The sequence below is a fragment of the Phaenicophaeus curvirostris genome, chromosome Z (genome assembly GCF_032191515.1).
Source record: "Phaenicophaeus curvirostris isolate KB17595 chromosome Z, BPBGC_Pcur_1.0, whole genome shotgun sequence".
NCBI lineage: Eukaryota > Metazoa > Chordata > Aves > Cuculiformes > Cuculidae > Phaenicophaeus > Phaenicophaeus curvirostris.
Window position 1 is genome coordinate 62008433 of NC_091431.1, and position 26030 is coordinate 62034462.

Genomic DNA, 26030 nt, shown 5'->3' on the forward strand with positions numbered 1-26030 from the left:
TCCATATTCATATTTGTTAGTGACTCATATTAATGTCTTCCTGGCCCAAAGCAAAAGTTCATATTCTTAACCCTAAGTATATGATTTTAATAATAAACTTTGATTGATTTCTCTCACTCCAGTACATAAAGCCTTCTCATTCTTTGTAACTACGTGATTCTCCCTAGTACTGGTAGAACCATACTGATGTTATCTTCAGATATGTGCCCAGCTCTTGACCCACACTCTTGACCCAGGTAATGAGCAGGATCAGTCCCATGATCTAGGCTTTCAGAACGCTGCTAGTGATCCCAGTTAAACTCAAAAATTCCCCTTCTGCTTCTAAACTGATGTTGCTTTAGCCAGCTCTTGATCTACTTTGCAGTCTTTCTAACCCGTCACATCCGCTCCTGATTCTCATCACTTAAAATTCTACAAAGGACATAGTATGAAAGACTCTGCTTAAATGTAGATAGATCAAGTTAACTGTATTAACCTTTGCCAAAAAATGCAAGTAAAAATTTGTAAAACAGATATTAAGTTGTTCAGATGTATTCCATCTTTAATGAAACCTATCTTAAATGTAGCTACCTATACCTAATATTTTATCTTCCAAATGGTTTTAATAAATCTGTTCTTAGAGTTGCTTAATGTTGTGCTCAAGCAAATAAGCCTGTAGTTGCCCTAGTAATTTTCTGATTTTTAGAAAATAGGTAATATATTTTCTAATCACCCCTATAGGTATTTGTACTATCAATAATGTTGATACTTTTTATTGTCATTTTAATTGAAAATCAGTGGTCTGGGATTTACAGCAATGCAGCCATCCTCTTGTTGCTCTAGTACTGAGATAATGGGGAAATCCTGATTTCTTCATAGGATGCAGTTTAAATCGTCCTTGTGACACAGACATGGTAGTTTCTACTACTTTACTTCCATTTTTATTTGTCCCCCACTACATTATAAAGAGAAGATTGCTTATTGAACAGTCAGTTTTCTTACTTAATAGTTGGACATCACCCAAAATATATCAGTGTTGTCTTTCTATCCCCTGTATTTAGCATGTGCTTCACTCCTTCCTTCCTTCATCTCTTTACATCAAGCCCTCTATCTGAGCTTTCTTTGCTGGATCCAGATTAGTGAGATTTCTGGCCGTATGCCCTTTCTTCCTTCATTTTTTTCTGCATAGGAAGTCTGCAGTAGTGCAGAACTTTAATATCCGGTCAGACCAGGACAACCTTATTTTTCTGATAATATCAGCTATGAAGAGCTGAATAGTCAAAGGTTAATTAGCAGAAATATATTTCTAGTTATTAGAGGAATAAAATTACTTCAGCTTTTAAATATCTTTGACAATCTGAGCTGGGAGAAGGTGTTCATGGGGTTGGTAGTGAAGCCTGCATACACCAAAATTCAGGAACCCCAAGTATGAAAGATAAAAAATTAAATATAGTTGCCTTTTTAATTCAAAGATTAGTAAAAAATGTAACTATATGGTTTTCTCATCAGCTGAGACCTGTTTTTCATTATAATCTTGGAGGTCATAAAATGAATGAATGCTCACTCACTGTCATGTGTCCTTCACAGTGCCACAGTGTATCCCAAACAAATGCTGTTAAAAATTCTGTTAGGTCGCTGATAATATGCAAAACAAGGATTTTGCTGATATCTTTTCCTGTGAAGGCTGGATAGGCCACATACACTTTCAAAAAAGGAAGTTCACAGTGAAGGACAAAGAACATTTTTTACTCTCTCTAGTACAGAACATACTCTTTAGCAGACTTCTGGAGGCAGAGAGTCCAAAACTATGGTAAGTACAGAGCTCTATTCATTTACTTTTTATTACATAGATGCATATGATTTAGTACTAAAACTGCAGCAAATGTGACTGTAAAACTTTAATATTTTTTAATTCAGTTCCTTTCGGCTGACTTCCTGCTTTTGAGGGCATCAAGAAAGTTTTTAGTTTTTTTAGTTCTTTCATCATGTGAACTGGTTTCTATGTGCCTTACTGATTCTGGCATTCAAAATTAAGGAAGAGAAAACTGTTTCTCGCAGGGCTAAGCCATCAAATTAGTTTGTGTATTTAGAGAAATTCTGCAGTCGGGTGTCTGGTAAGAAATGGGAATGGATCAAGCCTTTTAATTAGGTTAAATTAAAGTGATTTTACAGATAGATATTGAAAAGTGTGAAATCTGAATAGCTTTTCTGGTCATCTTTGCTCTGGAAAATAGTTTAAATCTCTTGAAGCAAATTGTATGTTTTCATCATGGTACATATGCCCAAACACAGCAATTTTTCCCTGAAGGTAATATTACTAAAGAAGTATTGTTTATTTGAAGTAGTCTTGTTTCAAGAGAAAGGAGTATCTGTCTTGTGAAACTTAGGAAGGAACCCAAGCTGTAGAATTCAGTATCTTCATGGGGGAAAAGGTCTAACTTTATCCATTCCAAGTAACACTTGAAAAATGGCATTGTGAAATAGGATTGAATACAGAATACAGTTTATACTTAACAATGCTTCTCAAAGTTCAGAGGGTTTTGGTTGAGTTTGTCTCTGTTTTACACAAAGATAGACTTCTTGAATCTGAAGCAATGTTCTCAAAGTATTTACATACTTTTTATATTTAAAATATAAGCCATATATTTGATATTATATTTATTTCTGTTGTAGTGAATCCCACTGTGTAGAACCAAGTACCAAAGGCCAAAATAGTGCATTTTTTAGTGCAAATAATTCAGTTCAACTCTCTTTACTTCTTCTGGGTTTACATATGGATAGATGTGATCTGAACAAGGGCAATAATTCTACCAAAGGAGCATATCTGTGTTCTGTTACCATATTCTGGTTGCCACAGAGATTCTTTAACTTGAGCTAGTTATTTAGGAGCCCAGATTACATAGAGTCTGTATTTGCAAAACCCTAAATTAAAGTTTGCAAGGCAAACAGAGTTAATATTCTGGCATGGTTAAAGTGTCTTGCTGCTTTCACAAAAGGGTTTCTTTAGAAACAATATGTAAATATGCAAATATGTTTTTCACAGGGCTTCTGTTGTGGCCAAAAGCAGTTTAAAAATAAGCAACAATTAATAGTTTCACTTTTTTGTTTAAATCTTTTCAAAGTTCCAACTTGTTTTCTCTGAATCCAGATATGAATGACAATTCAAAGTAATGCAAAGCATTAGTTCATACGCTTACTATATTTCCTTCACAATGTTATATAGCACTAGGGGGGAAGGAGCACTTTCATCTTTGCATCAAAGGCAACCCAGAAGCCTCACTGAGGAAGCAAATCCCATTCTTTGTTCTTTTCTTTGAAGCTGCACAGGTGAAAATTAATATTATAGCAATAAGAGAAGATAGGAAAAAAATTTGGAGGAGAGCAAAACAAGTAACTGAAGAAGATGAAGTGAGTAGTAATATAAGAAAGTTTGTTCTCTGGCAGTTTTAAAGTAGCGGAGGCTGGAGCAGCTAAGAAAACAAACTTATTCCTACAAAAAAGTCAACCTTTTGAACATGAAATTGGTCTCTGTTTCATTGCACACAGGAGGAGATTGGAAGGAGCAGAACTAGATCTGCAGAATCCTCAGGTCCAAATGAAGACCAAAATACAGAATTCGCTATTTCATTTCTGACTTTCATAATTGAGCCAAGTTTAAACCAAAACACTTAGACATAATTTCAGATGAGAAAATACTAGGACAACAATAATAGCTGCTGGTAAGTGTAGCTTCATGTGAGATTGAAACTGATGAACAGAATCAAAAAGGATTGCATTTTTGACTTCAAGTCAAGACAAGCTCTGTTGATTTTTTCACCTAGAGAAACAGCCTTTAGCATACCAGTCTTCTTGCAGTGATACTGGTAATTCTCAGGTCTATCATCAGAAGCAAAACCACTTTTGAGACACGAGAATTCAGTTAAACATTTTGATATAGATATGGCCAACCAAGGAATTTGATTGGTCTATTTACATCTATTATTTGAGGCGGATTTTTTTTAAAGAAAAATTAAAAGAACTTAAAAAAAAAATCCACCAAAGAAGACAGGACTGTTGGTATCTATTTAATCAGAACATCCAGCAAAGAAGAGAAGACCGTTGGTATCTATTTAATCAGAACATCCAGATGGAGCTAGAACAGCTGTTAAATGTAAGGTATGGCACATTTTCTAGGTATCTCAGTTTGGAAAGCATTTGCACTGTCTCATCAGTGCTGCTAACTTCACTTCTTAATTGTGGCAGACTCTGTCATCCACTTTATTTGACTATAGACAAGAAGTCTCCGCACAGGCAGTTCTTGGAGAACAGCTGTTGTATCATAACTTGACCTGAAATAACTCAGTCAGAGCTAGTGCTGTAGTTGTGTAGCATTCACCTTGGAAATGGTTTTGCCTTCTTCCAGGATAGTCAAAATACATTAATTGCTTGGGACCAAGTTCTTGTTACTCAAAAAGTAGAGCAATTTAGTGAAGAGATTTACTCTAGTAGTTGGTCACAAAAAGCTTCTTCATATTCATAAGGGGAGCTATGCTTTGTGTAATGCCAGTGATGCCTCTAGATTGGCACAGGGGACCAAACTACACTCAGAACATCCCAGACTGGCATCCCAGTTATCTTACAGTGTCTTGCTGCCAAACTGAGAGCCCCATGATATTATTCCAATGCATTAATTAGAATCCTGTGACATTATTAAGGAAGACTGTTGGCAAGCCAGGACTTGCTAAATCCAACCATGTCTCTGTTCAGCCCATTCACACTGAAATCAGACAATATCTTGGCCTACTTAAGAGGAGTGGAATGAACCCCAGCCTTTCGCACCCCCGTACTTTGCAGCTTCGAGAAAACACAGACTTGCAGAGACTCATAAAACTCAGAACAACAATACCTTTGCTGAACTTTCATACAACCTTAGGGATTTCCCTGTTCCTGAGGGGACAAAAATGAAACATCTAAGATAGGAAAATGTGTTAAATATGTAAATTAACCCAAGATAAATCACATTCATAAACAAATGTAAATGTAAAGCTGATACGGAACACACCATGTTTATCTATTTCACCCTAAGATACAAAATAACCCTAATCTTTATCTCTGCCACCTGAACGAAAACAGGAAAAATGTTGGATTTTATATGTCAGCTTTTCCTACTCTAACATAGAGTAAATTACACAAGTTAATGCAGGGATCCTGGCTCCTTTTCTCCAGTACAGCAAAACTATCTGCTTTATTAAAAGCACCAGAGGTGTTTGGAGGAATTTGGAAAGAAAAACCCAGCATTTCACTTTCACAAAAGTTTTCCACACTTGATTCCTTTCCTTGAAACTCCATGGTCACCATTGATTAAAGCCTTTTAATAAAGCCTTTCTCTATAGTCACATTCAAAGATGAGAATTGGCAGCATTTGCCCTACTGTGTTTTGAGACTTTTTGTAGTCATTTATTCCATACCTGTCTCATGGGACTAAACTTGTGAATGTCTTCTGATGCTTTAAGACAGATAACACAAGAATATCTAAAGGTGCACTTTTTTGTTTTGTTTTATTGAAAATTGTAAGCACAAAGTTTTAATAGCTGTCAGTGAGTAATCTACACTTGAATGAAAGGTATGGGCTTAAGAGTCTGATAGGGTTTGTGGGTTCATTTCAATAAAAGGTCAACTTTTTAAGGTAGTCTAAGTAAGAGAATCCAACAAAGTAAAAAAGAATAAAAGTAATTCTCCATCAGAGTTCAGGACTTTTCACAGGAAAAATCTGAAATGAACAAAAATAGCAGCTGAATTCAGCAGCACCCTTCAATCCCAAAGTTGAAGTACATAGAAATTCAAGTATTGAAATAGTACACAGAAATGTACGAAAAGAAAGCTTCACCCATGTTCTTGCATTGAAGTTGTGAACAGTGGCCCACAACTTATAATGTCATCATTGAAAGGCATGGAACATGAAAACAATTCACTACACATGCTTAAAAATGGGACTTATAAGGAAAAATTCCAAATTTAATCCATAAATATTGGCAAAATATTTTTCAACTATTTTAGGGGGCTTACATTTTCAGACAATAAAATGGGGCTCAGAGGTTCTCATGCAACTTGGATTTTCAGCTATGGCTAGGTGTTCTTTACTTCTGCTGACACTTCTCTAACAGCTTTTCTTCCCATTACTTACTTGTGTAGCATGTTTTGGGGAAGTGTCACAACCTCTACAATACCATGACCCTTCTCTAAACCGCTGAGAACATCTGCATTTCGATTCTGAAAGTAAGTCATAGGGAGACTGGCCTTCTTACTCTCCCTGGAGAAGAAAAACATTTGGAAATCTGTCCCCAAGCTCTCACTTCTCCAGAGCAAAGCCTCTCAAAATTATTTAGCTACAGCCACTGATCTGCTCTGTATCTTAGTAATTTTTAAACTATTTTCCAAATCCTTTGGAAAATCCATTTTATCTCTTCAAGTGTTTACAGGCCCAGTAGTTTGTCCTCCAATTGTCCTGTCCCTACAACTGCTCCCACCTCTTATTTTTTTGGATCTCAGTTTCTAATTCATTCCTCATTCTGCCACTAGGATGCCATTGATCTCAATGTTTTCTGCACATGACATGAGTTTTCAATAAAATCACCTTTCCTCAGACTCTAATAGCAGCTTCTAGGGCTCAAATCTAGGTACTAGTCCCCTCCCCAGAAGTGTTCAAGGCCAGGCTGGATGGGGCCTTGAGCAGTCTGGTCTAGTGGGAGGTGTCCCTGCCCATGGCAGGGGGTGTTGGAACTGGATGATCTTTAAGGTCCCTTCTGATGCAAACCATTCTATGATTCTGTGATTGTAAGAGCAGTCAATTTATGGTCCTCCCTCAGCCAGCCACTGGTGCCTTTCTACTTCCTGCAACTGATGATGCAATGGCCCATCCTTTAACAGATGCCTAGCACACTGGCTTTACCCTTCAATCTAGTCAGTGCTTAACAATAAATTTGGCAATGTGATCCTGCACAGCAACAAAATGGAAAATTTTATTTTCCCAGACACTTGAGCTCTGGAGCGGAAAGGTTAATACATGTTGCCTCCTTATCTGTCATGACCTGTAGCCTCTGTAAGGTGACGACAAAACTGAAAGAGACCTTGCTGAATGTCTCCTTCTCATTAGCACGCACCCTGTGAACAGCTGATTCAACTGTCTGCAAATAATAGACTAGTGAGCAACCGAATCTGCATAATTAAAGTTAAGAAAGAAGCCATAACTTCTATGCCTCTAAAGCAGGGCAGCAGGTACGCACTAAGCAGACACAGCAGCAACAACCCAATTCATTGTGCTCACAGTAGCTGATGAGGGAACTAGGACACGTGACAAATAAGAAGCTGAAGGAATTGGGACTGTTCAGCATGGAGATAAGAAGGCAAAGCAAAGTCTTTACTGCTGTCTTCAAATATCTAGTGGGAGAGTGCCAGACTCATCTCAGATATACGTAGGGACAGAATGAGAAGCGACGGGAATAAGAGACATTGGAAATAAGACACAAAAAGGAAAATCCCAGAGTTTTTGTTTGGTTTTTTTTTCTTTTTATCTGTGTTTTGTTTTAACAGTTAGAGAAATCAAATACTGCCATAGCCTAGGGAGGCTGCAGAAGCTCCATCCTCACATATAGCCAAAACACAACAGAATAATGTTCTGAGCAATGTGCAGGCATTGTCCCTGCTCTGAGAAGATAGTTGGACAAGGTGACTCCCAGAGCTTCCTCCTTACCTCCATTCCTCCTACATTGCTCCACGTTACACCGTGAGGCTATGATTTGTAAGTGGAGTGGCTCTCCCATTAGAGGTCACTGTCATGCAGGCTCCGAGGAATGACACTACAGAAAAAATATTCACACAATAATGGTGCAGAGAAATTGCTGCATGGATTAGGGTTCCCTTCTGCTCAGAAGCTGACGATCCAGATGGCTGCAGGGCAGGTGTATGATAGAGAGAGGACACATGGCCCACTTAACTCTCATTTCCCAGGTAGCACATGCCTGGTAGGGGGCAAAATGGGGAAAAGTGATGTCAGCAGAAGAGAGAGGCGACTCAGAAAAAGAAAGGAGAGTAGAGCAGGAAGGAAGAATTATTAGTTTTGAAAGAAAAAATTCTGAATATGCCAACAAGGCTTCAGAACATGGGCTTTGTGTACAGTCTCTGCCTGAGATGACTTTACTAAAATGACTTTCAGCAAATGGAAAACTGATCCTCGTTTTCTGCTGTGATTGTCAGAGACAAAGATGAATGTATTTAACCTAACTTTCTATTTTATTTATTGGTTTATATCACAGGTTAACCAGGCGCTTCAAAGCCAGCAGGATTTGTGATCAACCTGCTCTCACCAGCTAAGGATCAGGGATCAGAATTCATTGAAAGTCAAAATAAACTTTCTTACAAGTCCAAAGGATCAGGCCATTGGGAGGATGTTAGACAATCCTAGGCAGAAGGGCTTGGTAAATTTTTTGTTGAAATGTTCTTTTTAAAGATGTTTGGATAGTATTGAGTTTTCATTTTTAAACTTTATTGGTTTTGAATAAAATTCCCACAGGAACATTTTTAAGTTATTTAGTGTTTTGAAATGTTTATGCTGTGGGATCATGCTCTTTGTTGGTGGTATTTAAGACACATCATTGTCTTTGTTACTGATGTCAGGAATTGTACTAAACTAAGAAAACACATAAAGCACTGAATTTATTTTTAATTAAACTTTTAACACTCACGATTTAACATTTTTCCATGTACCTGATTTCATTTCTGACAATCCTTGAAAACGTGTTGCTCACACAAGATATTTCACAGTAGAGGGCATGACATTGCTTACATGAAAGCAGTTCTGAGGTTTGGCCAGTTTTGTGACTGGTCAGATGGTCCAGGGAGAAAAGCATAACAAGAACAAAAGTCTCTCTCTCGAGGGAGACCTTGCAGTATAGCACTGGCTGGTAGATGGGTACAGGAAGATGTTTTCCCATGCATGGCACAGAAATTACACTGTGTTTGCATTTTGCTTGTTCCTGTCTCACCAGCCAAGCTATCCTAAAGCTATATTTAATGTGTCTGTGCCTACCTTCCCTCTCCTCCTCTGGTACAGTAGGTTAGGGACTCTCCACCCAAGTCCTCCTCTCATGAAGTTTTTCTAATTCTGTGTTTCTTCGTGTTGCTGGTATAAATGCCGTGTCCTCTAACCTCAGGCAGTGAAATGATCTGGATTGTAAAGTAACTCTCCCTTCCCATGCCTCAGTCCCTTTTCTCTCATTTTCTTTCCTCTAGTATTTTTAATCTGTATTTTTTCAGTGACACATAACATAAAACGATCTTCAACTAAGGAGAGGTGGATGAGGCACCTCTACAAACACTGCAGTGAAAAACAGTAGAGGACTTTACACAGGCAAAACAGTTCAGAAGTTTAACAGTTAAGTGTCCCATGGCCCACATCAACTGAGAACTTATTACTTTCTCTGAAGGTACAACTAATCGAGGTAACTGACAGCATAGGCTTATTTTTTACTACTGTGAATTTTCAACTGATGTGGTTTAACTGTTGACTTATGGGAGGAGTTGCAGAAATGGTACATAGGATGTATGGTGGGTAAACGGATGAACAATGGTTTATAAATAAGCAGAATGTGTCTGCAGCAAGAAACAAAAAGTGCCAGGCCAACACAGGGAATTCCTAAACTCTGTTTGCACAGTGGCAGTAGCTGAACATGAAATGTGTTCTTATCTTTCTTCTTCCACTCTTCTGTGACACATTTCGCTTTCCACCCCAGACCCTTATTGTACGGCCTCATCTTCCCAGCTGATACTATGCACAGACTGGGATTCCAATCTGTTCCCTACCTCTTTACAACAGAAGTTTAGCTCTAATAAAAAAAAACCAAACAAAATACCAAAAAAACCAACCACCTAAGTGCATCCTGTCACAGAGTTCTGCTTCGCTCTACTTTGGCCTTGACCCGATACTCTTAGACAGTGGTTCAGAGACTCAGTTCTGACTGGGAAACAGGGAACTGGTCATGCAACTGCAGAGTCCAGAAAGTTATAACTGATCAGCTGATGGGTAATAACTGCCTGTGTGAAGGCTCTCTTCAGCCATGTGATAAGCACACTAATCACTTGCATGGTGGCACTTTATCCTGCAGATCAGTTTGGAAGCAGCTAGTATTTCAACAGAACAAACTGCAAGGAAAACCAAGAGTCTTTGCTCTCACAGAATCATAGAACAGTGCAGGTTGGAAGAAACCTCGAAATATAACCTGGTTCAACCCTTAGTGCTACATGTCATTTTGAACCAGTTCACAAACTGCTAATTGTACACGTCACTTTTCACCAACAGCTCAGCGTGTGTTTTCACTGCTTATGAACTCCAGCAGCAGAGAATCTATATGTCATTGAATACTACTGAAGGACAAAATCCATGATAGAACCTTTCCCTTTCTGGCCTTTGCAAATCCATGGACATGCTAGAATAAGCAGAATTTTTCAAGAATTTTTTTCAATGAAGAGGGCTAGATACTGAAAAAATCTTCATGAGAGACAAAAATATATGATGCTGGATTAACTTGAAATTGTGAAGCTTTGCTAAAATTATTTTGTGTTGCATGAATTTCTCAGCCTTGGAGAAACTACCCATTAAAATATTAAGAATGTAATAGACATTTTTGTAAATACTCCCCAGTGCAAACTACTATATTAGTTACAAAAAAGAGACATTACAGAATGATATCAGAAATCAGTGTAACACGGTGTCTCATACAAATGAATGCGGCATTTGGCCAGCAAAACAGTGCAGCTCCTTGTTGGATGCTTCTGTTATTCCTGGCACAAGACAGAAGAAGTATTCCACCCGGGAAACAAGAGTTTTCCTTCCTTATCCAGCTCTTTAATAAGTCAATAGGACTTGCATGAGAAAGTAGCCATCTATTTGCTGAAAGTTGTTAATGATACAGAGACAAAAATGCACACTCTTTAGATGTGTGACTGCCTGGGAAAACTGACTTGACAAAATAAGCCAGGAAGGTTTCACTGCAACATAGATAGAATTTCTGCTAAAAAATCAGGCTAAACTGCAAAGCACTGTTGTTTTTTTTAACTTGGCCCTTCCGTCTTCCTGTTTTAGGGTATTAAAATGCTTTTTATTTAGCATGTATGATAACTAAAAAGGTAAAATACGAGACCATGAGAAGAGGCTTTAAAATTATTAGCTAATTATACTAAATAATACTAATTATCACAGAAGCACCATGAAAGGGTACAGAGGCAGTATCATAAAAGATTCATTAAACCTGAGGATTTAACTTGAGTCTTAATTTTCTCTGTTTCAGATGTTTTCAAATTTGACCCTACTTGTGACAGGTACATTCTTGAGAGCACAAGGTACTAAAAGAAGTCGACTGCATTTCATTACAATGCATTTTTGTCTTTATTTATCAGGGATTGCTTGACTTATCAAAATTGACTATGAAAATCTGTTTGGGAATTATTACTCTTTTTAAGCAAAAGCAACCTGTCTGCTCCTGATATGATTTGGATGGTAGATAGTAAATGTAGGTCTGATCTTCCATTTTTTTAAAGCAAAAAGTCTGAAGAGCTATTGGTAAGAAATCATATGACATTAACAGAGCCTAAACTGCTCTCATCTGAAACCTTTTCTTCAGAGGTCTAAGGAGGAGGTTTTGAAGTGTGAGGGGCCTTTGCTACCCACTTGCCAGAGAATGCTCATGATAACTGAGCTAGGTGATACCTGAAGAGGCACAGACATTATAGCTGCGAGTCCTCTGTGCCCCTATAAGAGAATGCAAATGGCAAACAGTGAGAGCATGACCTTGCCTGCAGCTGGAAAGCTTTTTAGGAACCATAGGTTTCTATTTTGCTTCTCTGCAATAAAAGCAGAGGAGACTTGAAGAGCTAGTAGGATTTTAACATAAAAGAAGGCAGGAAAGGGGGTGTTAGGTTTGAGTACAAAAGCATGGAGTGTCCAGAGACATCCCCCTCTCCCTCCTGCAGGGTTTGCAGAACTCCTGGTGAGGTATTTGCATGTTCTTGCACATTTGTTTGCTTGCTGGGAAGAAGCAGGGAAGGACGTGCTGAGGAGAAAGGGAAGTCAGAGGTGCTTTGCTGAAGTTCTCTGTTCCTCTTACTTTTCCATTTCCTCTCCCTCATGGTATCAGCAGCTAGGGGAGATACCAAGGGGGAATTGGGGCTAGTGGATAATCTCCTGCCAAGCCTTTTACATGGGGGTATATAAGGAGGAAACTAAAGGGGTTTCTTCCCTGAGAAAGTTGTTTCCTCCTTCTCTTCCTACCTAATCTCCCCTTCTCCCAGCTCATGCTCCCTCTCTGGGTGCCAGGATGCAGCTGACAGCAGCTTCTAAGATAGCCTTCCCCATGCTTTCAGGCTTACACTGGCTTCAGTCAGCCCTAGGTCCCTCCATAACAAGCTCAGACACAGCAGGGAGGCACAGAGCAAATCAGGGCCCCGTGAGCTGATGGCAGGGTAAGGCAGAGCACAGGCATGGCCACTGCTGAGGCTCACAGGCTAGAGAGTCTGAAGGATGTCATAAGGGCAAGGAAAGGGCTGCCCATCCTCCCCAACTCCTTCTTTCTCCAGTTGCTACTGATTTCCCCCATACACAGCTTCTAGGATATTCCCAGGCAGTCAGCCTGCTTGTTTGCTTTAGCAAGGTGGCCACCAGGTCCTCTCCACATCCCCCTTGCCTCAGAATAGAGTTAGATGCTGCAAACTCACAGCTACAAGCACATCACCTGCAATTTAGCTCCTTAATTAATCTAATCAAGCTGATTGATGATCATCTGTAGTCCTCAATGAGGCAAAGCTGTGGGATATGCAGGGTGTTGTCAAGCTCCAGGAGTCCTCCCAGCCCGTGCTTCACAGGGCTACGTCTGTATGCATCAGGGCTCCTGACCACTATGGCGATCTCTGCACTTTCATGACAGTTTTCTGGTGACATGAAGAGTTCTGTAGAAGCCTGGTATTTCTGTTTGGTCTGTCTGGCAAGGGGAATTTTCTGCTGCTATGCTGCTTTTCATTCCCCCTCGATTCCTACTTCTGAACCTAGGCTGGTGGAATCCAGGAGCACTGGCATAGGTTAAAGCCACAAAGCTTGCAGGGTGAAAAAGCCTAAGTCAAAAGCTGCTTAATCTGAGCCTCCCTCATGAGTGACTTTTGCAGACAAAGGGTCAGGAAATAGCCTGTGACACAGTGCGGGACACTGAGGGGCAGCCCAGGGACAGAGCATAGAGGGGAGACTGCAGTGTGGAGCAGATGATGATTCAGTGGAACACGACAGTCCATACCTTTTGTATTCAAAGGATTTCTTAAGATTTGAGCCAACAGAGCACTTCTGAGGTCAAATCATGAAAAAGAAAGCCTTCTGGGTTTTTGCATGTAAGACTGCTTTATATGCAGGTGCTTTGCATCAGGTTTAGATGTCCAGGGGAAGGACTGTACTCTAGAAGGAATGATCTATTAAAGTGCATACAGCCAAGTGGAAACAGCTGAACATGCACCTGACTGTGATGCTCAGGAATATACTGGGCTTTCCTTTGTGACAGAAATGCATCCTTCAAAAAGCGTAGTCAGGGCAAGGAGACTCTGTCAGCATCGCTTGACCTCTTTCTTGAATCTGCCAATTCTACCTTTCCCTGGAAAAATACATATAGTGGAAACAGATTTCTGTACTCCATATTCAGATAAATATAAATAGAGTAACAATAGTAAATGGTTATAACATTACAGAAATTGAATTATGATGATTTAAAAGAGCCTCAGCACTGACTTGAGGAGCTTTCAGGGAATAGTGTGTCAGCTGTCCATGAACAGTATCTGGAAACCCTGGTTGTTCCCGTAAGCATAATAGTGCATGTAGACATGGGAGAATGCTGCTGTTTCACTTATGACCACATCAAACTTGTGTCAGAAATACTAAGAACCACCTTCAAATGGCAAGCCAATGGAAATGCAACGGCACATTTTTCAGGAAGTCTAGCCCTGTGTGCAGACACAAAGATAACGTCGACTGACACTACAAAAAAAATTTGTTTTCATAGGGTGCCATAGCAATTGCTGGTAGAAGCTTTTGCCAGTGTCAAGGAATATTGAGGTTTTACAGAAAATCAGGTACTTTCCAAAGTGATGCTGTAACAAGATTGTTGCCACAGTTGGATGGCACTTCTCCCCAGAACTCGACACTCTGGGGAGTGGCACAGTGTTGTTAAGCAGGACTGCTAACTCTCTGCCTTGCGACTTGGTAAAGTTCACATACCTGACATGTAGTCCCCCAGGAGCTGCATGAAACCAGGTAGACTGTAACTCGCTTGGTACAAGTATGTACAAAGAGATTATTAATGGAGAAATAAGTCATTTCTGCTGCTGCTCCTTGTCTGCCCCTGGGAGGCAAAAGGCCTGTGAGAGGGAGGCAGAGAAGTCAGGAGCAGGCGTTTCAGTGAAAAACTGAGTTAACATTGACTTTCTCTTGCTGAGCACTCTATGTGTATGCATGTGTTGTATATTACAGTTAAACAGAGCAACACTATTCTGACTTAACAAGGAGATTGTCAGACTTGCTTTGATGATACTAATGCACCTGCCTAAAGGTTCTCTTCCATGTACTTATTTTTTCTATTTATACATGGTTTAAGGATTACCTGCCCCAGCCAAACATTTCTGGCTTTTTCTTTTCCCACCCTCACTCACCACTAAGGTCTCACCTGTTCTGGGATTATGTAATAGGCTAAGATCAGTGAAATTAAGCAGGGTAAAAATAACATGGAAAGAAAAACAAAATACTTTGTATTATTTCATTTCTGTTTACATCACCTCCTACAATGGTACTGACACACCTGTGAAGGTAGTAAGATCGTGACTATGATGATATCCACTGTGAGTATTGAATAGGAAAGCCAGAGGTGTTCAGATGAAAATGCCCAATCTTTCAAACCATTTCAGGGCACAGAAACACATCAGTAGATGAAAAATTACTTTAAAAGATGGACTAGCACTTAGGGCTGAGGAAGTCAGTGACGGTCTTTCTCTCCCCTTTTTTATTTCCTGTATTTTTGACAATTTTAATTCCTAAGCAGCCACTTTTCCCAAAGGCACATGGAAAGAGAAAGCCAAATAAATGGCTTCATAGAAAAAAAATACCTAAAACTGCAGTATAGAAATTCCACACGAAAACAGTAACACATCATTGTTACACTGGGATTTAGATGCTGGTGTTGATCTATACAGAGTCCATAGTGGCATGCTTATACATGAGAAGACATTAGCATTATTGATATTCTTGTCTTGCTTAAATAGAATCTTGTCATTTTTTTGCTGCTGTTGTTTGTTTGAAAAATAAAAAAGGCAAGATATCTACATGCTGCTTTCAGGGTTGTGAATCCTATTCCTTAAAACATTAATTGAGATTCTTCCTTCATCTGAAAATAGCTTATACCCCCAAACCATTCATAAACATTCCTCACAGAAATAAGTGGAAAAACCACAGGAGTCAGGAAACTATTGCACCTGCATGTGAAAAAAGCATATGGTAGACATTGCAGATGGGCAACTTTCACAGCAGTTTCACAGTTTAAATGGTTATTTTCGTTGTATTTGTTGCAAATTATATTCTCAGCAGCATTCTGTCAGTTAGGGATATTTATTTCTTTGTATCGAATGAAAAAGAATATGACAGGAAATGCCTAGCACTCAGAGATGCAAAGATGAGCTCATTCTTTGATCATTGCATGATCTGTCTGTCACCGATACAGTGAGAAAACACTTGCAGTCATGTTTACCCATGCAAAATGACTATATTGCTACAGTTAGCACCTTAAAACTGTCATGAAGACCACAAGATGGAATAACAACAGTTGGAAAGTCTAATCTACCATAATATTAATAACAAATGCTTCATCATCGTTGAATGCTTCATCATCCTAAATGCTTCATCATCATTTACTTTCACAAATAAAAGTGATTTTATAAATAATATACAGTGTTTAGCGGAATGAATAGCACAAAGAAATGCATTTCTTCCACTAAGAAAAAAAACATTGTATTATTTAGTAAAAACAAATTTATTATTGCAACTAACAAATATGAAGCACATGGCATTGTTTGCAACTCAAATAATCTCACTCCTGCACTCTCATGAGCTTCTGAACTAGCTAAATAGAAGGTTTTGTGAAATTAAGCTGGAAATATCAAGCTGTTGCAATACTTTATTTTGAAATCCAAAAGAGGTTCAGAAAATACTAAGTTGTGCAGAAAGAGAAGCGACAGGCAATGAGGAGGATTCAAACAACCTTTATGAAGCTCCAAGACACAAAATTTTTCTTCTGCAATCTCACTACTGTGCAGAGCTCCAGCAGCTTCGCTGATCTGTGTTTAGTAGAAAGTTCTGCGTTTTTCATGTGGGTCTCCCTTCAGCACAAAAACAGGTTTAGATCCGCAAGAAGGATGTTGAGGCTCTGGAGAGAAGAGCAATGAAGCTGGTGAAGGGGCTGGAGAACAAGCCTTATGAGGAGCGGCTGAGAGAACTGGGGTTGTTTAGACTGGAGAAGAGGAGGCTGAGGGGTGACCTCATTGCTCTCTACAACCTCCTTTCAGGTAGTTGTAGAGAGGAGGGTGCTGGCCTCTTCTCCCAGGTGACAACAGGACAAGGGGCAATGGCCTCAAGCTCCGCCAGGGGAGGTTCAGGCTTGACTTCAGGAAAAAAAATTTCATGGAAAGGGTTATTGGACACTGGAACAGGCTGCCCAGGGAGGTGGTTGTGTCACCATCCCTGGAGGTGTTTGAAAGACAGTGGATGAGCTGTTGAGGGGCATGGTTTAGTGATTGATGGGAATAGTTGGACTCGATGATCCAGGGGGTCCTTTCCAATCTAGTGATTCTATGATGATGATGATTCTATGATGAAACATACTGCCTGACACCTGGTAAGTGGGAGTGTATGCGATCATGCTCAATGATAGCAGGTGACTTGGTTTTATGACTCAAGAGGTCAGCCCACTCTTGTATTTATGCTTGTAATTACCATACATAATTTCAATAGTCATTATTCTGTAAAGAGTCAAGCTTGTATGCACCAATATAGCTTCACAGGACTTTGCAATATGGGGTAAATGGAGTCTTATACTTTTGGATATCACATGGTGAATACTGCAGCCAAATATTCTGGACATGTTTTAGTTCCCTATTCCCCCACCACTTCTTGCCTAATATCCTGGGGAGAGCAGTTTTCTCTACTCAGCATGATAGTGAAACCCACAATTATCATTCTTATGCAAACCTTCACATGAGAAGCAGAATTCCTCTTAGAAAAAAGACCAGGCTGTTAAGGTAGGTGATAAACCCATGGATTGTCTCATTGTAGAGCCACTTCTTCTGACTATATCAAAATATTGGAGAGCTTTGTGGAATCCAGGTAAACTATTGTACATGTTTGTCTTAGAAATAAATGTGCAAAGGTCAGGAGAAAATGAATCAGTATGAAGTATTACATATAACCTCATGTAGCTGAAAATTTTAATCATAGACATTACTGACAATTACTTGTGAAGCTGAAAAGACATGAGACTGACAAAAAAGAGTTTTCTCTGTCTCATTTTTCTGTTTAATTCCCTGAAAGTTTACAAGGAGCAGTTTTAATTTAAGTGATCTTTGCATTTTGAAGAATAGCAGAAATTATATCACTTAAAGGCAATTATTTTCCAGTATTTCCTTTTGCATTATTTGAGGCTGACTCGTTTTTGGGTGGGGCATTTTACAATATACCAGACTCTGGATTGAGATACCAGCGTATATATCTTGTTCATAGTGTGTTGTGGCAAATGTTTTTCTTTTCAGCAGTGAGTCAGGATGGTACTCAATGGCTTAAAACTGCACAAAATTCTCTTTAAAATCACACAGAAAGTTGAAATTCTAGAAACAAGAGTAGGAACTTTTCAGTGGCAGGAACATGAGTTTTTCTTTCTAGAGACTTGGAGATGTTACATTAGCTTTACTGGAATAACCAGAGTCAAATCAAAGATATTCATAGGACAGTCACTATATATACTATGTATAAACAGTGTTCTGAGTCAAGATGAATCTGCCTGCTTCGCTTCTGGACAGACTTGCTAGAAAATCTACATTGTTCTGAAAACTGTTGATTTGTGAGAAAAATTACTTTAAAACCCCAAATTATTAAGTATCATGAAACTGCATGCTTATATATAGCTATGTTAAAAAAAACAAAAACAAAAACAAAACAGAAAACCACAACACCAAACTATCCTTTTTCAGAATGGGATATTATTTAGTCTGTTCTTATTGGATAGAAGTTCTTGATGGAAAATTGAAGCTGTCAAGCTTTTGTGTTGAAGACTGAGTTGCCAAGGTTTGATATTTTTTTCTGATTTCATGCCAAAAAAGCGCAAGAAAATCACAGAATCACAGAATAACCAGGTTGGAAGAGACCCACTGGATCATTGAGTCCAACCATTCCTATCAAACACTAAACCATGCCCCTTAGCACCTCGTCCACCCGTCCCTTAAACACCTCTAGGGAAGGTGACTCAACCACCTCCCTGGGCAGCCTGTTCCAGTGCCCAATGACCTTTTCTGTGAAGAATTTTTTCCTAATGTCCAGCCTAAACCTCCCCTGGCAGAGCTTGAGGCCATTCCCTCTTGTCCTGTCCCCTGTCACTTGGGAGAAGAGGCCTGGTCTCACAATGACCTGGAGTGTATGAACTATATTGCCATCTCACGTTCCTGTAGTTTGTCTTGTCTCCCCATCCTAGGGACCTGCCTTTCAAATACACCTCAGAGAGCAGAAGACCCTACCTCATTATTTAGTACCTGATGAGGACTAGTTTCTCTTGTATACCAATCATTGTATTAGCAGGTCTTTTTTGTTTGGGCAGGTGCTGTCTTTCTGCCTTATTTTCATACTTCCGCTATCCACATTCATAGGCACAAGGTATTGTGACATCTTAACTCCACTTTCCAAATACTGCACTGCACTCACTCTTCTTTAACTATTAATTGTAACTAGACTCAAGGGAAGATTATGTGGAAAAGTTAATAGCCAAGCAATAATTTATTATGAATTCAGAATGCCACAAGCATTTTGTGCAAGCAGCTAACCTCCCTCAAATCCATTATCTTCAGCAGAAGTTAAACCAGGACTTTATGTTGCTAAATAGTTTTCAGATCTGTATTTTTCTGCAATTGTCATGTGTCATTTTTCCTTGTCCTTTCTGTCCTGTTCCATATTCCTTACGTACTTCCCATGGGTTAGGGCTTGATTCCCTTAGTGGTTACCAGATTCTGTGATTATTTCTGCCACAGAATTCATGAGTATACACACTTTTCTTCTTAAAGGCATAGCTTTATAATGTTTATTTCAATACTTTCTAGCAAACTCATCAAGATCTGATTCTGTTAAAAGATTATTAGTTTTTAAAAGACCTGTTTAGATCCTGTTACTTGGAAATAGAAAGGAAAAATTTACAGGTAGGAAGAGAAAAGATGAAATTTTTCCTTTATAAATCAGATGTGCATGTATTTTGAAGAACTGCACAATTCCTTGTACAGTCAACAGTTATGTATATTTCATTTGCTTAATTAAAGATCGTATGCACAGATATTTTCTATTCCTTTCATTGATTGCTGTTTGCAGAAAGAGCAAACACAAGGGGAAATTGAAATGAAATGATCTTTTGACTTCTCCAAGATTGGAAAATAAATAATGAGAGCATATTTATGCCAAAACAAAGAGTTTATGATCAGGCTGCTAGTTGAGACTGGAATATTCACAGAAAATTCCAGAATACAGCTGGAACCTTCATATTTCATGTGTTCTCCTTACTCCGTACTTCTCTACAGAAATGTGTAGTTATATTGTAAATAATGGAGAATTGTACTTGTTTACACTGAAGTGTAATTATGTAGTTGTGGAAGAGGTCTGTACTTGGTATCTGTGTGAGTCATTGCTGAAGGCAGTGGGAAACTGGGAAAGTATATGATGAATCTATGGCATGGGAGCTGAAACCTGGATATTGTTGTAGATTTGAGCAAACATTTGAATAATGCAGCTGTCTTGTATCAAAGCAGTGCTACCATGCACCTTACGTGCTGCTTCCAGTTCAGATTAGAAGCTTAAATGCCAAAATATTTTGCACTAACTTTCCCAACAGACCACAAAGAGAGAGTTTGAAAATAACTCAGGCACTTCTTGCATGAGACTCCTGTGTCCCATGGGCACTTTGCACTTGGAGTTGGAAGGGTAGTGTGAATTTTATCTCACTTCAGAATCTTTTCAAGTTCCCATTTCATGATTTATAACCTATTTTATGAGCTAATGGAAAAGTAGTAGCTGTTGTTTCTGGGAAGGGAAACACAGAAACTGTGGGGATTACCCCACAGAGCAGGACCACAAATAAAAGATTCTCTCTTTTCCTAGTTCCTTGTCTGTCCACCTGGCCAGTCATATTGTGCATTAGAATCCACAATATGGCTTCTAGCATAACACAGCTCATGAAAGCAGGAACTGGTGACATACATTAAAGAGAACCAAAGATTTCACAGAGTTTCTTACTCTTTTCTGATTCTCAGTATTATCTTTGCCACTTACTACTACTCTCTGTAAATAAAAGAGAGGTAACATTGCTGATTGTTAGAACTTCCACATGCCCAAGAGCTTTTTACACTTGGAGAGACTGTAAATCTATGTGACTAAGGCAAGTTTTGCTTACAGTACTTGGAAGGAATTTGTTAAAAGGAATCCATTGACACTCCTAGCACAGCAGTAGTGAATGGTTCAGTGTATTTGAAAGCAAGTATATATGTAATGGCGCTAGCTAATGCAAAGATGTAGAAAACATCTTAAAAACCATATATCATAACAAGAAAGCTTTTCAAAGCCACACTTCCCAGTTCAAAAAGGTCTACATGCTGAATGTCTCTTCTCCAGAACATTCACATTACTGTAGTTTGACGCAATACGTTTTCTTAAATTTTAAATGGGTAAAATCAGTGCTTTTCAAGGTATTGTGGGAGAAGTCTTGGATGATCAGTGATACATATACATATCGCTGCCGTGTAACTGAGTATGTGTGTGTGAGTGCTCGTCAGCCAGCAGCAGATGGCTTAAACCTGATAATCTCCCCAGTAAATGTGTACTTCCTCCTTTCCCTGTACATGCAAAAGAGATAACAATGTGGTACTCTGACGACAAATTTCATATACGTCTATCTTGCTTTGTCTGCATTTATTGTAAGTAACTTTAAGTTGTAGCAGCCACAGGTAAAACTATTCAACTATAAAAGGTGATTAATGTGATATAATACCATTAAACAGACGGCAAAAAGAGCAAAAGACCAATTTAGAAGCTCTTGTTAATGAAGTATAAAAAAATTACTGAACACCCACTGAACTGCAGTGAATATTGACACCGTTCAATCTTCAACATCTTTCTAAATGTTTTCAAGATCCCTATTTATTGTGCTTTGTAGTGATTGTCATTTGTTTCCAAACAAATAATTCAGAGCCCTTTCTAGTTTTAACATTCATGCTTTATACTGTTAGTCTTATCTATTAACTTCCACACACAAAATAGTTCCCAGTTGAACAAGATGTGTATCTGATACACTAGTGTATGTGCTGTAGCTGCACCCCTGCTGCCACTATGGGCTGGGAAAAGAGTCCCTGCTGTTCAGAGCTGCTGGAACCCAAAGGTGGCCCCACTCCAGTGTAACGGGACCTACTCACACCCTTTGCCTCCTTCCTTCACTGTGCTGTGTCTTAAGTATGCTGAGTTCAAATGTATTTAAAGTATGCTCTCAGTTCATATTAAAGACTGATGCTGAAAGGTATTGAATAAGGCTGACAAATTATAATATTTTTTAATGAAGATGGCATTTATACACTTGGAATTGTTCAAATTCCTCCTCCCACACCCAGTCCAAAGCTAAGTATCTTTAATAGTATCTGGGTGTCTTGGTTGTCATTTCTTCATATTTCATTCCACATATTTTCATTTTCCATCCACATATGCACAGTTTTTTTCGGACTCCAAATGGAGAAGAGAAACAAGGACCAACGGGGATGGGGGGGGGAACAGCAGAGAAGAAAATTGGTGAGAAGGGAAAGAAAAACTAACATACACTTCCCAACCCTGAAGAATTTCTGTTTTCACAAATGAACTTGCAGCTCTCCGTAGATCTGGCAGGAATAATTCTGGTTTGGTACATAATCCAGATTCTTGTACAGCCTATGCTTCTCACCACAGGACATTCATATTTTTAGGGATATGTTAATTTTTAAATAGTATACATTTTCTTGTATTTATTAAGTGTTCGGTTCCCAATATCATAAAGAAACAGAAATTATGGTATACCCAAAAGGAACTGCATCAACACTGCCTAAACGTAGTACATGCACTGAAAATTTTAAAACATTGTATAACCACAGTAAGGATATAACAAAATGCTCAGCTCCTCTAACCCTACAGGAAGATGTGCTGCAATATCTCCACAGCCAATCAGCAGTACTACAACCCTCAGACCAGGAAACTCTTTAAAGTACAGTACGTGTGAAATTGCAGTGGGGACTTTCTCATTGCTGCTCTTTCTTTTCTCTTTTTTGTGCTTATAGGATGGCAAGTCAGATGTGAAGTCACTCATGGCGAAATTTAACACAGGTAACAACACCAGAGAGGACGTTACTGGTAACAGTCGACCCTTCAAAGTCCCAGGACAACCTATCCATACAGGACTACAGACGAAGAAAGCAGTACTTGAGAAATTTACAAGTCAAGAAAATGCAGCTTCTACTTCAGGATCCAGTACCTTTCACAAACCTGTTCATCCTAAGCCCCCTCTGGGGGTCAAGCCTTCAATTGATGATAAAACAGAGAAGGATCCAAAATCCCCATATTTGAAACCAGTGGCACAAAGGTTTGGGGTTCAGCTTCAGGCAGCTAACAGAGAAAATGATGGAAAAGCTGGATGCGCTAAACCTCCCACAAAAACCAGTGACTTAGCAAAGGAAGAGCCAAAGCCTCTGTATCCAAAACCTGCAGGGAACAAGTTCCTTAACTCTGCTCCTCGGGAGAAAGAAAAAAGTCCTCTGGGAACAAAACCAAATTCAAATTTTGCACCACAGGACAGTGAGGGAAAACCAGCATTTTCCAAAGTAAATGCAGTTAAGGAAAAGTTCACACCTGCAGCACAAGAAAATGAGCCCAAGACTCCTCTCTCTAAACCACTTCTTGCACAGAAACCTTCTCTAAACCATGACGTCTCCCACACTGAAGACACTTCTAATAAAAATGTTTTTCTGCAAAAAGGACTATCAAGCCCTAGACCAAATATACACTCATTTAAAGCAACAAAGGAAATGGATGAAAATAGTAACTGTGCTGCAGAAGCTGCAGGCAGTCATTTTTCTCGTGTGACTCTGAAGCCTGTTGGTCACCAGTCCAGCTCACCTCAAGGCATCCCCAAAACCGTAGAGCATAAGACTGAAGAAAAGGGAATGAATGCTGCCAAGAACATGTTTCTCAACAAAGTTATTCAGGAAGAATCGGTCTCATCTCCAAAGTTTCATAAGACAAACACAGCACTTGCTGCAGGAAGGCCATCAAGTGAATCACAAGAAAAAGGGGATGGAGGTAGTAGTTTAGGAATCCCCAGGCGAAAAGCCTTGACCCCACTGTTCAAGCTGGGACAGCCCCCACAGAAGCCCAGCAGACCTCCCAGTGTGGACCTGGAAATTTTCCGGAGGAACAGACCAAATGACTGTGAGTTCTCTCTGTTATTGCTTTCTTGGGTTATTTTCTTTTTTATGTGTTTAGTTCCCAATTCATTTTATGCGGAAACTCTTCCTTTGTTCAGAAATAACGTAAAACCTGTGTCAGACAAACCCTTAAAACTTTATGCTATGCTTGTACTTCTTCCATACAGGACAGAAATTAAAATTATATTCTCTCTCGCTCAGCAAAAAGTATAGGATGAATGCTTTCTGTATCAGGCTTATTTATTTTTCAAGACTACTTAGATGTCTCTATAACTTGTGTCAGGGAGTTTAATTATTTTTCTGAACAAACATTTAAGTCCTGACTTCCTATAAATGAGATGTCAATGTTTTGTGTCCTGTTCTGAACAGCAGCTTCCTGGGCAGAGCTTGAAGGTGACCGAAGTGGTATACTGCAATCTGTAGTAACCACAGTTTTTTTTTTTCTTTTTTGCCTTTCACAATGACTAATCACAGCATGACCCTATAAGCTGCTGTATTTTAGAGTTTGTTTAGAAAGTTGAACACTACATAAAATTATAGAATCAATTGTTCCCACATAGAGCTGCATCAATTTCATACTAGAGCTGAATCAAGACTCCCAAAGTGTCTCTTGGATTCACGTTTTCTGTTAGGTTTGCATGATTTCTGTAGTGTGGCTGCTAGTAGCATCTGAGGCTCTGCCTCACCAGTTTTATGAAGAACCAAGCTCTGAACTTTATGAGTCAGAATTCAGGCATGAACATTAAGGTTTGTCACAAGGTGTCTCTAAAATTTGAGAAGGTCTTGAGTGTGATAAAAGCTTCTGTAAGAACGTTTTAAAACTCTGGGAGGACACAAATCCCTATTTAAAAAAAAACCTTTTCCCTACCTGCATTTACTTTCTGCCTCACTGTCCTGTGGCACAAAATTTGTGAAAAAAAAAAGAAATTACTGTGACTCTGCTCCTGCCAAGAGTTCTCCTTCAACAGGTTCCTTTCACTGCTTAAGACAAGTTGCAACAATAATATAAGCTGTTTCGCAGGCACTCAAAATATTTCATTGAAAATCTCATGTAAAATATTGTTTCCTAAAGTTAGGCCCAGAAATCCACTATTACCTCCTCAAAGGAGAGATAGTTTTTTTGGAGGTTCTGAATGTCCTTAATTCTCCCTCAAATAACTTTTATTTCAAACTTTTGGGTTAGAGTTTTCCTCCAAATCTGTTAGGCATTCTTTGATAATTTTAAAAAGCTAGAATCGGCCACTATTACTTCCACTTGGAATCACTGATGCCATTTACACATTTCTATTATGCATTTTATAGTAGATAAAGGAGGCTTTTTCTTTTTTCTCATAGCATCAGGTGCTAGGAATGATGATTGAATGAGAAAGCCTGATCACATTTTAAAATTGAAGTTTCAGGCTGTATGGTTTCGGAGAAAAGCTGTTCTTGATCCCAGTGCATGAGAAAAACAAAGACAGTAAAAAAAATAATATTGTTTTAATTTTTAATGGATTTTTATTTCTTTTCTTTTTTAATGCATTGTCTGCATTGAGCTCAGAAAGTAAAGGATATATTCAATTCTCACATATACTTTTTAGCTCAAGTAATTTCGTCTAGTTATGTCTTGCAACAAATTTTGTCAGGTAGTACACACAGCTAAGTAAGTTAAGTAACTTCTGATAACATGGGGCATTTCACTTACATTAGCCTGCCTTAACCATCTCTCTCAGATTTAATTTAACAGATCAAACTTAGACTCTTAAATCTGCAGTGTAGTCAGCGAGGAAGGGACATGCCCAATGGTGTGATTCAGAGCATTAAAATTAGATGCATAATGTAACTGATGAGAGATGCTCAGACTGATGATAGTTATTCAAACTCAACTCTGTGCACGTGCAGTGCATCAGATATGTTCATGTAATTTAATTGATACAAAATATTTCCTTGTGCCTTTTTTATATAGAATACAGTGTGACTTCAGCCATTTTGAATACATATATTTGCTTTCCTGAGACAGAGCACATTCAAATGGGATATGACTGGATGAAAAACTCAGGATTTACTTTCTTTAAAGACAAAAAGGCACACCAAAAACACACTGTGTGTGCAACTACATATCGTTATTATTAATCCCGCTCAAAAATTAGGACCATATTAGTAACATAAATTGTATTTTCTTCTCAGCTATTACATTCTGACTTTCCTGCTTTAACCCACTGTTATAGAAATTAGCCCACAAATCCATGGGCTGGGCCAGATCTTCACACTATGTAAATGTGTGT

General features: G+C 38.8%; 1 protein-coding gene across 2 annotated transcripts in view; it reads left to right on the top strand.

Moving 5' to 3' along the window:
• The first annotated feature begins 921 nt into the window (after nucleotides 1-921).
• The window catches only part of FYB1 (FYN binding protein 1), a 62489-nt gene continuing 37380 nt past the window's right edge, over nucleotides 922-26030 (top strand). The window contains exons 1-2 of one of the 2 annotated variants that reach the window (XM_069880094.1): nucleotides 922-1789; nucleotides 22624-23770. In XM_069880094.1, coding sequence (XP_069736195.1) covers nucleotides 1787-1789; nucleotides 22624-23770 — 1150 coding nt within the window. In that variant the 5' untranslated portion in view covers nucleotides 922-1786. The remainder of the gene's footprint in view (nucleotides 1790-22623; nucleotides 23771-26030) is intronic. The other variant, XM_069880095.1, reaches the window with a different exon arrangement.